This window comes from Scardinius erythrophthalmus (genome assembly GCF_964197995.2).
Source record: "Scardinius erythrophthalmus genome assembly, chromosome: 24".
In the NCBI taxonomy this organism is placed as follows: Eukaryota; Metazoa; Chordata; class Actinopteri; order Cypriniformes; family Leuciscidae; genus Scardinius; species Scardinius erythrophthalmus.
In genome coordinates, this window is record NC_138244.1 from 5,849,371 (window position 1) to 5,866,436 (window position 17,066).

Consider the following 17,066-nt stretch of genomic DNA (forward strand, 5'->3'; position numbering starts at 1 on the left):
AGTTCCGACGTATGATTTGCACATTTTACATCATTATTTTATTAATTATACAGAAAATCTACAAACACAGTGAACAGCTTAAATATTACTCCCAAGTTAAATTGAATGTTTTATTAATAGAACAAATGTTACAAACAAAGCATTTAGAAATTCATGCCATTTCAAGATTTCAGTAATCTTCTAATAAACATTACAAGCCATCTTAATGCTGATATTGTGCCAATAATTACTTCTGTAACTGGAAAGTATGTTTAATAATAATGGAAGGCATGTGTTGTCAGGAACAAAACAATCGTTATTATTCCACTGATTTATTTGTACTGCAAAATTCAAACTTTTAACAAACGTTGCATCAGTACTCTTTGCTTAAAACAAGACTATGTAAAGTTCCCTTTCCAGAACGACTGTCCTGCAGCCATGACATATTGACCCGCCATCACACACAACACATTAAAACCACACAGTAAAAGACAGCATTGAAGACAGCAGGAAGGCTTATTTGGTGTTGGTGGGAATAAAGTGTCTTTCTCTCAGTATATTTCTTCTTTCAAACTTCGATACAGGCAGCAGGTAAAAATCATCCCTACAATCTGGAACAAACAGAGAAGGTCAAAGGTTAAAAATAATAATACAAAAAAAGTACAAATATGAGTAAAAATATTTGCTAGATTTATATTAGAGTTGTTCACCTGAATAAATGCAATCCCAAGACCCACTGAGCCCAAAATCAGCAGATGTTGAAGAATGAACTCCTCTAGTTTGGATATACATCCACCCTGAGAGACATTAAAAAAAAAGAGTTTAAAGGAGAAATTTTGTTAAAATGTAAAAAATTTAAGTTAAAATTTTGTCAGATTTGCAAACATACCAAAGTCTGAGATGAAAAAATCTCAAGAGATTTAATTTTGGTCTCATATTGATCTCAATATGAAGTAAAAACATTTATAATGCTACAAAATATTTAGCAACGTATGCAATGAAAAGTCAGAGATCTCAATGTGAACTCAAACATTTCTCATCAAATACTTTCAAATCCAAATTCTTAAGGAGAACATTAAGGAGAAGCAAAGTTGATAACTCAAATAAAACATAATTGAGAACTAGCTACATAAGCAATAAAAGAGCTTTATGAATAGGGGGAGTAAATAAATAAAAGAAATGCAATCAAATAAATTATAGCTGCTACTGTTATTATTGCTGCTGCTGTTGGTTATTGCTGCTGTTATTATTGCTGCTACTGTTATTGCTGCTGCTGTTATTGCTGCTACTGTTATTTATTATTGCTGCTACTGTTATTGCTGCTACTGTTATTTATTATTGCTGCTACTGTTATTGCTGCTACTGTTATTTATTATCGCTGCTGCTGTTATTGCTGCTGCTGTTATTGCTGCTACTGTTATTTATTATTGCTGCTGTTATTAGTGCTGCTGCTGTTATTGCTGCTACTGTTATTTATTGCTGCTACTGTTATTGCTGCTGCTGTTATTGCTGCTACTGTTATTTATTATTGCTGCTACTGTTATTTATTGCTGCTGCTGTTGGTTATTGCTGCTACTGTTATTATTGCTGCTGCTGTTATTGCTGCTACTGTTATTTATTAGGCTACTGCTGTTGTTGGTTATTGCTGCTACTGTTATTATTGCTACTGCTGTTATTTATTACTGCTGCTGTTGGTTATTGCTGCTACTGTTATTTATTGCTGCTGCTGTTATTTATTGCTGCTACTGTTATTTATTACTGCTGCTGTTGGCTATTGCTGCTACTGTTATTTATTGCTGCTGCTGTTGGTTATTGCTGCTATTGTTATTTATTGCTGCTAGTGTTATTTATTGCTGCTACCATTATTATTGCTGCTACTGTTATTTATTGCTGCTACTGTTAGTATTGCTGCTGCTGTTATTGCTGCTGCTGTTATTTATTAGGCTATTGCTGCTACTGTTATTTATTGCTGCTACTGTTATTATTGCTGCTGCTGTTATTGCTGCTACTGCTGTTGGTTATTGCTGCTACTGTTATTATTGCTGCTACTGTTATTATTGCTGCTGCTGTTGGTTATTGCTGCTACTGCTGTTGGTTATTGCTGCTACTGTTATTTATTGCTGCTACTGTTATTATTGCTGCTGCTGTTATTGCTGCTACTGTTATTTATTGCTGCTGCTGTTGGTAATTGCTGCTACTGTTGTTATTATTGCTGCTGCTGTTATTTATTGCTGCTGCTGTTATTATTGCTGCTGCTGTTATTGCTGCTACTGTTATTTATTACTGCTGCTGTTGGTTATTGCTGCTACTGTTATTTATTGCTGCTGCTGTTGGTTATTGCTGCTACTGTTATTTATTGCTGCTGCTGCTGTTGGTTATTGCTGCTGCTGTTATTTATTGCTGCTGCTGTTGGTTATTGCTGCTACTGTTATTTATTGCTGCTGCTGTTGGTTATTGCTGCTACTGTTATTTATTACTGCTGCTGTTGGTTATTGCTGCTACTGTTATTTATTGCTGCTGCTGTTGGTTATTGCTGCTACTGTTATTTATTGCTGCTGCTGCTGCTGTTGGTTATTGCTGCTGCTGTTATTGATTGCTGCTGCTGTTGGTTATTGCTGCTACTGTTATTTATTGCTGCTGCTGCTGTTGGTTATTGCTGCTGCTGTTATTTATTACTGCTGCTGTTGGTTATTGCTGTTACTGTTATTTATTGCTGCTGCTGTTATTATTGCTGCTGCTGTTGGTTATTGCTGCTGCTGTTATTTATTGCTGCTACTGTTATTATTGCTGCTGGTGTTGGTTATTGCTGCTACTGTTATTATTGCTGCTGGTGTTGATTATTGCTGCTGGTGTTGGTTATTGCTGCTACTGTTATTTATTGCTGCTGCTGTTGGTTATTGTTGCTGCTGTTGGTTATTGCTGCTACTGTTATTTATTGCTGCTGCTGTTGGTTATTGCTGCTACTGTTATTTATTGCTGCTGCTGTTGGTTATTGCTGCTACTGTTATTTATTGCTGCTGCTGCTGCTGTTGGTTATTGCTGCTGCTGTTATTTATTGCTGCTGCTGTTGGTTATTGCTGCTACTGTTATTTATTGCTGCTGCTGCTGTTGGTTATTGCTGCTGCTGTTATTTATTACTGCTGCTGTTGGTTATTGCTGTTACTGTTATTTATTGCTGCTGCTGTTATTATTGCTGCTGCTGTTGGTTATTGCTGCTGCTGTTATTTATTGCTGCTACTGTTATTATTGCTGCTGGTGTTGGTTATTGCTGCTACTGTTATTATTGCTGCTGGTGTTGATTATTGCTGCTGGTGTTGGTTATTGCTGCTACTGTTATTTATTGCTGCTGCTGTTGGTTATTGTTGCTGCTGTTGGTTATTGCTGCTACTGTTATTTATTGCTGCTGCTGTTGGTTATTGCTGGTGCTGTTGGTTATTGCTGGTGCTGTTATTATTGCTGCCGCTGTTGGTTATTGCTGCTACTGTTATTATTGCTGCTGTTGTTATTTATTGCTGCTGCTGTTGGTTATTGCTGCTACTGTTATTTATTGCTGCTGCTGTTGGTTATTGCTGGTGCTGTTATTATTGCTGCTGCTGTTGGTTATTGCTGCTACTGTTATTATTGCTGCTGCTGTTATTTATTGCTGCTACTCTTATTTAGTGCTGCTGCTGTTATTTATTGCTGCTACTCTTATTTAGTGCTGCTACTGTTATTATTGCTGCTGCTGTTATTTATTGCTGCTACTCTTATTTAGTGCTGCTGCTGTTATTATTGCTGCTGCTGTTATTTATTGCTGCTACTCTTATTTATTGCTGCTGCTGTTGGTTATTGCTGCTACTGTTATTATTGCTGCTGCTGTTATTTATTGCTGCTACTCTTATTTAGTGCTGCTGCTGTTATTTATTGCTGCTACTGTTATTATTGCTGCTGCTGTTGGTTATTGTTGCTGATGCTGTTATTGTTACTGTTACATACACAACACACTACTGTGAGGAAGTAAGACATGCTGCTGCTGCTGTACAATATAGTATACATGAATTACCCGTAGCAGATCTATACAGGTGGAGCTGGGGAAGATGGAGGGTTTCTGAAAGCGTGCTGCAACTGCTACAGCAAACTCTGAACAGTATTTGAAAGTTGAGCAGTGTGCTCATTGGCTACTGATACAGCAGGAACCAATCAGCTGTGCCCCATAGAGAATGATGGGATTGCAAGCAGATTGAGTTAAGGACCAATCAGCCTGCGCTATCAAGATTTTAATGACAGAACTTTGTATTTATCTCACTGTACCTCTACTTTGTAGATGTTGGATGGGTGATCTCTGAGTCCACAGTGGTCTGTGGGGGTCTTACAGCAGCTGTCGGGCACCAGGCGTCTGTCAGCACTAGGCGTCTGTATCCAGGCCCCGTCCCTCCAGTCCGCTGAGTTGTTACTGCCACAACACTTCAGCTGCATCGTAAAACAGATGGAGAGGGAGGGGGCACGGGAACAAGAAAAGAGTTCATTCTTCTTGTGACCGGTGGACCGTTTTCCCATGGGCTTGTGGAGTGTGATGCTATGATGCATAAACTCACATGTCAGAGATATAAAGATGTCAGAATTGCGAGATATAAACTCGCAATTGCGTGTTATAAAGTCACAATTGCGAGAAAAAAAGTCCGAATTCTGACTTTATAACACGCAATTCTGACTTTATATCTCGCAACTCTGACTTTATAACACACGATTGCGACTTTATTTCACGCAATTCTGACTTTATATCTCGCAATTCTGAGAAATAAAGTCAGAATTGCGAGATGTAAACTCGCAGTTGTGAGATAAAAAGTCGCAATTATCTTTTAAAATGTTTTATTCTGTGGCGGAAACAAGCTTCCATAAGAATCAGCCCATTTGCTCGTAAAAAAAAAATCGGCAATCAGAATCAGCCATGATAAATCATGATCGGTGCATCTCTAGTTTATAAGTTACTGTTAAAAATCAATTTCGCCATGGATAATAGAGTTTTGCTCTGGGTGGTTGCTAGGGTCTAGTGGGACAGATAGACAGATAGATGACTGTCTTACGTCTTGCTGGAGTCTGTCGATGGCTCTCGTGATGTGCTCTTGTCCAGGCTGCTGGTAGTTTTCCACCATCCTCTCTTTCAGATCGGCTCTCAGCTCAGCGTTCAGCTGCAATCACAGAGAAATCCATCAGACCACAAGCTAAATCTATAAAGCGTACTCTATATAGCAAAGTCTGTTTTCATAGACACAAAGTAAATCCCATATATTAAAGAAATCAAAATCATCCAAAATGAAAACTCAGTCATTATTTACTCACCATCACGCCATTCCAAACTTCATGTTATTATTTTCCGGAATAATGTTAACACAGCCACGGAAAATATAACAGCATACTTGTTTGGAATGACATGAGGATGAGTAAATTACAGTAATTTATAAAAATAACTTTTTTTTTTTTTGTCTACGTAATTGTTTACCTGGTAGCAGAGAGGAAAACACTGGAGCAAGAGGAGGAAAAGGAGGAAGAAGACAAAGGGTTTTATACAGATGGAAAAGGAGGAAAGTGGATGGAGAGCATGCAAACATACAACACTCGACATGTGTATGTGGGTTTAATGTGAATCTGAGGAGAATGTGGATTGGATGACATATTACATATGATATTCATGGCAATATTACAACCATGTTTATCAATGTTATTCGCATGCATATATAAAGATGTTGCATGTTTGAGCATAAAAGTGTTTAACAGAATAAGAGACAATTCACCCAATAGCATTTATTCCTCATCCTAAATGTGAGTTTACCTCCTGATAATAGAAAAAGGCCAGAATTCCAGCTGTGATCTCCAATAGGAAGATTATCAACAACAGGACACAGAACTGTGGGGACAAAAAAATGTTTCAATAAATAAACATATTTGGATGGATACCAGAGCCCAGTTTAGTGTGGATCAGAATTATCTGGATTTGGAAATCCCAGGTTTTGCTAATCCAGGATTCTGCACTGATTCTTCAAAGCAAAATTGCATTGGATCCCCCTGATCCAGATACACACCTTCTCAGATTACCAAAATCTGGAAATCCCTGTAGTGTTCACACAAGAAACTTTGTTTTCGCTCGCAAAGACCTTTTGACTAATTCATCTCTTATGATTGTGCCAATGAAGTTTACAAACAGTGATCAAAAACCCTTTAAATTAAATATAATATTTTTGTTTGATATTCACAGCTGATTGTGGATTATTTTATGGCGCCGTATTTTATTTTTTACTTTACTGTAGGCTACCGAAAGGCTTAATTTAAGACTACTGATAATTTATTACTTGAACAGTTCAACTAATCAAGAGAAAAAATAATAATTATGTATGTATATTACATGATACAAATGTTGTTGTTTTTTGACCAGTTTTAAAGTTTTATTAAATTTTTGTTCCTGAAATCCACCCTTCTGCTGGGATCAGAATAATCCAGATTTTTGGGATCAATGGTATCCCGATCTTACTACACAGTTTTGAACAACACAAGCTGATGATTTGATCCAAATCAAAACCAAGATTGGATTTTGTGCTCTAATCCGATTTCAGATTTTTTTTTTTTTTTTTTTTTTTTACAACACATTTTCAAGATTTGATTGGCGCAATCCAATCAGATTACTTTTGAACAACTCGGCCCAGGTTCGTTTCGAGGGGGAGTAAAAAATAACGGAATTTAAATATGTGCATGATTGTTTCAAGAACCTCGTCCATCACCTGTTGAAAAAGTGAAGAAATGGCATCTGAGGAATTTTACACAGCTGATAAAGGTCAAAAGCACTATTATTTTTTTCTCAGCCTGTATTTGTTCTGAGTTTCCCCTCTGTTTTCTGTCATTCCCCAGCCCACCACTCTCATTTCATTCCTCTATTCTGGATTCACTCCCTTCTCATTCTCTCTCTCTCTCTCTCTCTCTCTCTCTCTCTCTCTCTCTCTCTCTCTCTCTCTCTCTCTCTCTCTCTCTCTCTCTCTCTCTCTCTCTCTCTCTCTCTCTCTCTCTCTCTCTCTCTCTCTCTCTCTCTCTCTCTCTCTCTCTCTCTCTCTCTCTCTCTCTCTCTCTCTCTCTCTCTCTCTCTCTCTCTCTCTCTCTCTCTCTCTCTCTCTCTCTCTCTCTCTCTCTTCTCTCTCTCTCTCTCTCTCTCTCTTCTCTCTTTCTCTCTCTGCTGCCTGTCATTCCTCAGCTGTGACTCAGTTTCTAAGTCTGACCTCTTAAAGATACACACGTCTTTATTTAAATCAGATATGATGACAGCTTTGAGACAACTATAGTGACACACATATAAGCACGATCAAACTAATTTAGAAAGTTAGAACACACGTTGGTGTGACTGCTTATTTCCAGAATAATTCCTGGCCTCTGTGTGCAGGAATCCAAACGGGCTAAATCTGCCCACTATAATCCCATGTTTACATTGCTCAAAATATTTCACTCAAAGTAAAGTCTGGCGGAGGTTTTTGTGCTCAATATTATCACAGCCTGAACAGAGATGATTCAGCTGAAAGTTTCCTGACATTTTTATAAGCCACTTGCTTCCTTCCTATGTTAAAATGGCTCTATTTTAAGGTGACGCAGTTATATTGTATTTACTCAAATAGGCTAAGTACTGGGTAATAATTAACTACATGTACTTACTATTACGGTTAGGCTTTGGTTTATGGTTAGTTGTTGTTGTGCATGATTTACTGTTATTACTATAGTAATTATGTGTAGTGACGTGTATCTCATGTCACCTTAAAATAAAAGGTTTCTTTTTTTAATGAAATGAATGTACTCTATTTTAGTTTTTTATGCAATATTTTGTATTTTTAGGGAATTTTATGGTACTAAATTATATTTATGGAAGAGTTATTATCCATTTATTACCTGTTTTTGAGCGTGCATCTGAAAATGAAATATCTAACTTAAACTGCCGTACGCCTAGATTGCCTTAATTTTGGTCTATTTTAAAGAAGACACTTTGCAGATTATTGCTGAAGTGAAAAAAACGAAATTAAAATAAGTTCTAGAAGGTTAAGTTTATTATTGTGAAAAAAGCATTAAACTTTGCATTACTCTTTGCATTATTTAAAATTTGCATTAAATACTATTGTCAAATTTATATGAAATATGTTTTTTTTTTTCAAAACATGATTTACTCTAAAACTGTGAGAAAATCAAAGCCAGAAATCTAAACAAATTGTGTTCCAAATTTAAGGTTGATAGCTCAAAAAATGAGCTTTCATTAATATTTTGTTTGTGCGCAATACCAAACACTTCCACTAGATGAAATTCGTTTCCAAATCGCACATTTTTGACCGCGAACAATACAAGCTTGAGTGTTTTTTCAGTACCATTTAACCTTCTTGAATCATGTCCATGATTTGTTTTTTTTGTGTGTTCACATAGCAAGTGCCAAAACCCTTATCAAGTTTTGTACCATTCAGATGAAGTAAAAAATGTTTTTTTTTTTTAAAAACAAACGTAACATTTTTCGGTCAAAAATGACTAAACAGAACCAGAGGATTACTTTTATTTTAGTAGTAAAAAAGATTGACTATTTTCGTATTTATATGAAATAAATATTTTTCAAAACATGATTTACTCTAAAACTGTGAGAAAATCAAATCCATAAATCTAAACCAGTTGTTTTCCGTATTTGAGGTTGATATCTCAAAAAATTTGCTTTCAGTAAGATTTTGTTCGGGCGCAGTACCAAACACGGCCACTAGAAAATATTACAATTTTGGGTCAAAAAATGACCGAACAGCACCAGAGGGTTAAGTGCATCATCCGAATATTTAAAGTATACTTTTTCTATCTGGAATTTTCAGTGTGAACACACTTCTACAAAGCGGCATAGGACAGTGCCGTATTCGTCATTCGGTGGCTCTGAATTATAGACTGTAAAAAAAAATATGGACGACGCCCCTTCGCTCTCTTCCATTGGTGAGAAGTGAAGCCGCCAGTGTCCCGATATGGCGCTGACATATTGGAACTTGAGTCTGCGCAGTAGCGATCTCGGGACCAGACCTGCGCAGTAGTGAGCAGGAAGTAAAGCCGCGAAATCAAGGCCCCGCCCTCACTCTCGGTGTGAAATTAATTCTAGAAATTTAGATATTAAATTTAAAGCTCCAATCTCCTCAGTCCTCCGAAGATCCCGAAAAAAAGTCTGTTGGTGCTTCAGTGACTACTTCGCTCAGAGAACCTGTCAATCACAGCTGTCAATCATGACGTCACACCACCGTTTTCATAGCATAAAATAACTAACTAAAAACAAACTTTTTTTAAAAACAAACACTTGAATTTACATCAGCGTGATAAAAACTACAGTAAATGACAGAAACCATCTTTGGAAAAAAAGATATTTGAAGTGTAATTAAATTGTTTAGTTGGTCTAACACGGGGAGGCGGGGCTTATGACCTATACTAGGACCAGTCACCGGGGGGCGATCGAGACGTTTTGGCTTCATTTTTCAGGGCTTGTGCGGCACGCTTGCTCTGAATTGTCAAAACACCATTCAAAATACTTGCTACGGATGCGAAAAACGCAGAAAATCTAACTTTTTTTGATTTCGAAAATCAAACCCAATCCAAATGTTATTTTTTTTAAATAAATAACGTATTTATTTTTTAACGTGCAAAAATTTCGGACGAGAATTTCGGACCTTTAGTACGCGGATTGGGACGCACCTTTAGGGTTAGTTAACTGAACAAACCACAAATTATAAATATGAAACTTTCACACGTAACTCATCCTGCACTGTTATAAGCGAATCTTCGACTCGTGGCGGTGACTTGTGGACAAATGTGTCTGCTGTCAGTGGTTGCGTTACCCATGATGCTCTCTCACCACTAGAAGAAGAGCTCTTTGTTCCCTGATGGTGGCGCAGCATCCCAGTATCCCGGTGAACATGACGACGGCACCTGCACCAATCAGGATGAAGGCAGCGATCATGTAGGAGCTGGAGGACAGAAGACTGATGTAGTCGCTCTTATCCACCAGAGTCCAGATTCCCACTGCCATCACAGCGCCACCTGCCAGCTGGGAGGACGTTTACAATCGTCTGTGCAGTAAATCTGGCCTATTTTCGCATTCAGATCTTATTTATTTCTATTTTTTAACTTGCATCAAAATTGTTTGTGCTTAGAAAGGATAACAGTTCTGAATTTCCACTACAAATATGTTTAGCCTGCTAAGAAAAAAGAAGAAAAAGCATAAACCAGTTTATGGTGGTTTTAGCCATTTTTCGGATTTAATCAAATAATGATTTATATAATAATATTATATATATATATATAATATATTGTATTTGATAAAAATAATGATCAAAACATAACTCATAATCCCGAAAAGCATAAACTCACCCAAAAGAGCAGATTGAAGATGAACAGGAGGTATTTCAGGCATATTGTCCCACAGCTGTTGTTTTTTTCCTCTGCTACTGCCATCCTGAAACAGTAAGAGATTTTACTAACCCTTTCAACTTGACAGGTCTGAGAAAAACCATGAATTCAGCTTAACATCTGCTCTTTATCTGCTACAAGCCGACCGGACAGGACTAACCCTTCCTTTACACACAACATAACATTACATGATAACACTGACATTTGTGCGGCAGAGTTCAGTGAGTTATGGTTATCCGGTGAAGAACACATTCAGGGCATGTTGTTTCATCCCAAAATCATATGAAAGAAATAAGAAATTATCATTTGATTTAATAAAAACGAAGCAAAAAACACTTAACTAATGAGTTTCATTATTGACAATAATTTACAAAGAAAAACTGAAAAGAAGCTAAATATGTATAAACACGACTACAGTAAAAATTATTTGATGTTTTTGAAATTTTTATTATCAAGAAGAATTTATTACTATTATCAATGTTGCATAATACTGTGGAAACCATGATACTTTTTTCATATTCAGGATTATTTGATGAATAGAAAGTTCAAAAGAACAGCATTTTAACATTATATAAATGTCTTTACTGTCACTTTTGAACAATTTTAATGCATTGCGGCTGAATAAAAGTATTATGAATAAATAACTTTTGAACAGTAGTGTATATATAAAAATATTTTCTATATGCAAATATGCAAAATTGTATTTTGATTTTATTAGTGTATTCATATGACCTTGAATTAGTAGTAAATTATTGTTGTGAATACTTTCTCCATGGCAGAGTAAATAAACGTGTGCAGTAAAGTTCAGCCAGATGAGGAAAGTCTGGGTGTGGATCCGGGAAGCTGAGCTCCCACTACAGTGACTCACAGAGAGAGGGGGAAAGTTTTACTACTGTAACCTCACCCAGATCCAGTATGAGTAACACTAACACGTCCTGCGTCTGGGAAACAGACGCCACTCGTCCTCGGATGAGCTCAGGGTTGTTGTTACACCCGCCTGTTTCTGACATGCTGACTGTAAATAAATAGTGAATAATATTTAAACTGTATTATTATATTTAGGTAATGAGGTGTTTTCGCTGATCCCTTTGTAATTGATCCATAAGTGCTAAAAAATATTATTGTTTTAAACTAAGATTTTTTACATTTCAATATTTTCTTCCATGCTTAAACCTACAGTATGTTATTTTATAACTTTTTTATTTTTAAACTGTTTTAATTTTTTCACTTAATGATATGTATATATATGATATTTAAAGTTTCTATATATATATATATTTTCTAAATGTTTAAACCAAAATATAATATACTATGTTATTTTATAAATTTGTTTTGGGTAGCCACATAATTTTTAAACTGTTTCGTGTTTTTTTATTTTTTTTTTATTTTTTTATTAGTGCTTAAACATGCAGTATATGATATTTTTAAAATTTGTTTTGGCCAGCCAAATAATAATAATTAATCTTTGGATTTTTTTTTCTTTCTGATCCCTTTGTAATTGATCCATAATTTCTAAAAACAATATAATAATAATAAAGTAATAATACATATTTTTAAAATGCTATATTTTCTTTGAATTACCCAGTGCAATATGGTAGCCAAATGTGTGTGAATAGAGAATCTGGTCATATGCATAGATTATTAGGAGTATTTTTCAAAGCATTATCTGAGTCTCATACTGAATTGTGTTCATGCCTCCTGATTCATTTTAAATCCGTCACACCTCCTCACCATCTGAAGAATCTGAGGAATTTATTACAGATCCTGTGACCTGCAACTGAAGGTGTATCAGAATACAAGAATCTAATTATAAAGTGCATCTTTAAGTTTAACAATCATTATTTTTAACTTTCTAAAGCTTTTAAAGAAAAGCAAAAGATTTCAATAGGGCATTGTCGAATAACAGTACAGTAGCCTACTTAGGTTAAAATTGCAGTTACAGAATATATATGTATATATATATATATATATAAACTCATAAATCACGCCATAATACAAATACTTCCCATTTATGACCAGCAAACGTAAGATTTCATAAGAATAATAACAGTACTCGTGTTTAAAATAACGCACTCACCTGAAGGACGTGTTTAAATCACTCTCCCTGCTTTAGATCTTGATTTTAAAACTATGTTTGAGAGTCCGCTTTTACTCCAGGTGTCCGTGTCCTTCTGTCCGTATCTGTTGCACTGCTCGCCTCGCGCATGCGCAGAGAGTTCACGCCATACTGCGCACTGCAGTAATACCACAACGCGCCAAGAGAGGGCGATACAGGACAAGTGACATTTATTGCTCTTGTCCAAAAAATAAGTACTTTATATACAATATGTTCATAGAAAACTGTTAATGTACACATAACATTTCATTTTGTGTTCCCAAAAATGTTAATATGACATTTATTGTCCATCCCCACAACATAATACTAACAATTCTTATAAAAATACATACATATGCAGGCAAGAACTCTGTATAAAATAATGTGTAACACATGATTGCCAACTGGAGTGAGTAGTAATGTTCAAATAATCGTATCACTGTTAATCGTAACACCGATAGTGTTTTATATCCTTTTACAGTTTCATATCTTGCTGAAAATGTTTTTTTTTTTTTTTCAATTAAACACAGAGGTAGACGGTGTAGTTTATGAATATGAATACGTTGTTTCGTAGATTCGCTGAGCGTCCAGTCACGTGACGTGATAAATATTCATGAGTCAAGTCTTCGCTACAACAGCCCTCACATCTGTTAATTAGTTTCATGTAACTTGATGCAAAGGTAATATAATACTAAGTATAGTGTTATAAATGTACATACTCTTTTGAATAAAAAAAAATATATACATATATATATATATATATATAAAACGTTGCAGGATTTACGATGCTGATGACCGTTATAAGTAACGCGTCATCACAGTCCGTGAAAAAGGTCCATTCCTGAAAGACTGAAGGAATTTACAATCTGGATTAAAAGACTGAAGTACTCTGAGTGTTGTATTATGTTATGACAATGACGATTATTGTTGTTAATGTTTTTCCCCCGTTTCTTTCTTCAGGAATTTAATACAAAAATAAAAGAAAAAGGTCCATATAGTGGCGCTCCGGTTATTTGCAGCAGCGCCCTCTGTTGGCAGAGATGTGCAGTGGGAGCGCAGACTCACACTGCTTGTCCTGCTGTGAGGCAAGTAACCTGAGACACGCAGACAGAATTAAATTAAGTTATTATTATTATGCCGCTTTTGCAATAAATACACAGTGATTTTATTGTATTTACTGTATTGGAAAAATACATCACTTGTGATCACAAAATTTGAAAAAGCGCTTTAATCCAGTTTCACACCTGGTTAGGTGGTTCATGGCCTCTTCCACCTGGTGTCCACTCTTAGCACTGCATTCATAGAACTCAGCCTGGTACTGCTGTCAACACAAACAACATCAAAACTCTTTATACACACACTGACTCAGGCAAGTGACCGAGATCAGTGGGAAATGATGAGCGGGATCATTCCTCACCTCCGCCAGTCTGTGGCCTTGTGCTCCAGTCACCTCCCTCCTGTCTGCGCTGGCCAGGTCTGTCTTATTGCCTAGCAACATCAGACACGCCCCCTCAGACTGCTTTTCCTACGAGTCACACACACACACACACTTAATGATACACTGCTAATCCCATAAACCAATCACAGTAACACACACAGTCATCATAAACAGATTACATCACATGCTAAATACACTCTCTTTCTAATTTCACAGTAAACCTTCAATCAAAGCCACACACTGACGTGTATGCAAAGCAGCACAAACACACCTGCGGCCGTACTGTATTATACAACCAGCCCAGGCAAATCTTACCCCACATTCAAAACACTTTTTTCTATTTGACCTATTAGTAGATGCTCAATATTGAGAAAAGTAGGATATTCAATGAGAATTTATATATAGCATTCACTAATCAATCAGTCAATCTTGAATCTAGCTAGCCTCACCAGCACCTGGTCCAACCAATGGCGGACCGCCGTGAATGACGCCTCATGGGTGACATCATACATAGCGATGATCCCATCAGCCCGGCGGAAATACTGCTGTGTGACGCTGTGGAACCTGATGAAGGCCACAGTGTTATTGTTATTATCTACACACACATTTTAAACTGAAGCTTCTTCAAGGGTTCTTTGCAGTATCTGTGCAACACAAACACAACTAGTTCAATGGCCAATCAAAAATATCCCAAAAATAACCCAGTGACTAAAGCCCAATGTCAAAACTCCAAATATTCCACTCTAATACCTAAAATACCTTTATACAAAAAGAAATGTTACAGTCACTGCATGTGTTATATATAGACGTTCATTTCTGCCACATAAAATAAATAAATAATGCATTGGTAAATCTTAATTATGAGATAAAAAAAGTCATAATTAAGACATAAAAAGTAAAATTAATACTGAATGAATTATAAATACCGAGTAATAATTTTGACTTTTTGTCATCATCATGACAGTTAACATTATGAGATAGTCGAAATTATGACATGTTAAGACATAATTAAGAGATTAAAATTTGACTTTTAAAGTCATACATTTTTATTTAGTATGTCATTTCTTTTAATGTCATAACTGACTTGTCATAATTTGTCTTTTCATCTTATATTAATTACTTAGTATGTCATAATTTCGAATTTTCATGTCATAATTATCTTCAAAAGCATGATTTTTTTTCTTATGTGGTGGAAACAGTCCATAAACAGTTTCAAGTTGAAAATCACTGTATAAAGTATAATATTAATTATAATATATATACTATATGGTAGAATTAATATTATGTATTAAATAGTTGTATATGTACTAATCATAAACACAGTATGTTTTCACGAAGGAACTCACTGGAGCTCAATGGCAAAATATTAAATAATTCAGTATGAATATTTCAGTCCAATTTCATTTATGCAAATAAATATGTGAACCGTTAACCAGAGGGGGGAAATAATAACCTGTGGGAACAGTTGGTAGAGGTTCAGCCCAGAAGCCCAATCTAACAAGAAACATTTTAGGAAGACTCATTTTGCATTGTAGCTTCTTTAAATCACTATATTGGTTCTGTAAAGCTATTTTTGGGACATCTGACCTCTCCTGTCCTGCGGTGTCCCACAGCTGCAGAGCGACTGGTGTGGAATCAAGCATTACACTCCTGACCTGAAAGTCCACTCCTGTCAATCAAACACCACATGACTTATCAGCACATAAAAGGCATTAACATTAAGGCCCTGTTTACGTCTGGTATTAAGATGCGTTTTGGTCGATAGGATCACAAGTAGACGAGGGAGACACACTGCTGTTTACACCTGGTGTTTTAATCCGTCTCTTTTGTCCACTTTCAATCACTTCTGTCCTGATTTCTTCGAGGGGAGGGTCTATGGGCGAGTAAATGTAAGGGTTTTTCCAGATCTTTTGATCTAATGGACAAAATAAGCTTGTGTAATTTACATATGAACATGACCGGCGGAAAAACACATGGAGAACATCATCTTTAGTTTCTGCTCTGACAGACACAAGACCAGCCGAACGCTGTGAGTGTGTGTTAGAAATCAGGAATGGAGAGAGAACATTGTGCTTGGTACATTTTTCATCTTTAAACCAAACTTGGGTCTTCAGCCGATAAAGTTTAAATCACGTCTGGCTCGAGCTCTTCCCATAATGTCACTCATTAGATCAGTAGACGGAGAGAAGACAGTCTTTAGTGGCTGTTTGAACACATTTGATCACATGAGCGTTTACACCATGAAAGTGTTTTTAAGTCTCTCTGAAGTGTGTCTGAAAGTGGACAAGTTTAAAAAGTTTTAGACCCCGTTTACTCCTGTATTTAGTGTCGTCCACTTGTGATCCGATCGACCAAAACACATCTTAATACCAGGAGTAAACAGGGCCACAGAGAAGGCATAATTAGGCATACATCTCTCACCCACAGTTGAGGCCAGGTTGTTGGGGAAGTGACCGCTGCAATACTGATGGATGAACGAGCTCTTTCCCACAGAAGAGTTTCCTAAAAACACCACCTTAAACACACGCTGTGGATCACTGGTTGCGCTCTGGAGGAGGAAGGAGAACGTTTTAACTGGAAGGTCAAATGCCACATCAAGCAGATTAATATTTGATTTACTGTTAAGGTCAAGAATGAATGAACTCAACCTGGACTGTTGCATCTACTATCATGCAAATATCCGAGGCTCATTTGCACACACACATACACAGAAATACGCAGTTGTGAAATCTATTTTTACAGCAAAAACAAACAAGTACCGCAGATTTCTGTGATTGGCAGGTAGTTTCATCTTCTCTCTGTTCAGCTTTAGAGAATCTCTTCGGACTTGAATCTGTTAGCGATGTGTCTGAATCCTCTGCCTCGTCACTTGAGTTTTCCATCAGCTGCCTTTAAATAAAATTGATCGAAATTATTTAAATGCAAAAAAAATAAATAAAAAATAACACCTTTGAATCAGTGCTTAAAAAGCTAAAACCTGTTGGTAATAATAATAATAATTGGTCCAGATGGTAAATTAGTGTACCTGGTTTCATCCTAGTAGACCAGGCCTACTTGGTCAAACTGGTCAGAGCTGTTGGACCAGCAACAAACCAGTTTGCGTGAGCTTTTTATGATCTTGCTTAATTATTTTTA

The 17,066-nt window shown here is 36.3% G+C and overlaps 2 protein-coding genes across 5 annotated transcripts; both read right to left on the minus strand.

Moving 5' to 3' along the window:
- Window positions 1-96: 96 nt before the first annotated feature.
- On the minus strand, window positions 97-12,634 carry cd151 (CD151 molecule). Of its 4 annotated transcripts, none has more exons than XM_081356079.1 (9): window positions 12,476-12,591; window positions 10,360-10,444; window positions 9,845-10,036; window positions 5,789-5,863; window positions 5,459-5,479; window positions 5,043-5,147; window positions 4,270-4,428; window positions 690-776; window positions 97-590 (listed from the first exon to the last, which is right to left on the minus strand). In XM_081356079.1, exons 2-9 carry the CDS (start codon window positions 10,441-10,443, stop codon window positions 531-533), a joined length of 783 nt encoding a protein of 260 aa, XP_081212205.1. In that variant the 5' UTR covers window position 10,444; window positions 12,476-12,591; the 3' UTR covers window positions 97-530. The 4 variants fall into 4 exon arrangements, with proteins under 4 accessions (XP_081212205.1, XP_081212206.1, XP_081212207.1 ...); XM_081356080.1 differs by lacking the exon at window positions 12,476-12,591 and adding an exon at window positions 12,130-12,152; XM_081356081.1 differs by lacking the exon at window positions 5,459-5,479 and having other exon boundaries at window positions 12,476-12,634.
- An 868-nt stretch (window positions 12,635-13,502) lies between these two features.
- LOC308684240 (EF-hand calcium-binding domain-containing protein 4B) lies at window positions 13,503-16,813 on the minus strand (the record flags this gene model as incomplete). The annotated part of the gene is made up of 7 exons (XM_081355356.1): window positions 13,503-13,587; window positions 13,738-13,814; window positions 13,911-14,018; window positions 14,381-14,495; window positions 15,519-15,600; window positions 16,353-16,479; window positions 16,691-16,813. The coding sequence occupies 7 exons, from the start codon at window positions 16,811-16,813 to the stop codon at window positions 13,503-13,505; spliced, it is 717 nt and encodes a 238-aa protein (XP_081211482.1).
- Window positions 16,814-17,066: the final 253 nt, after the last annotated feature.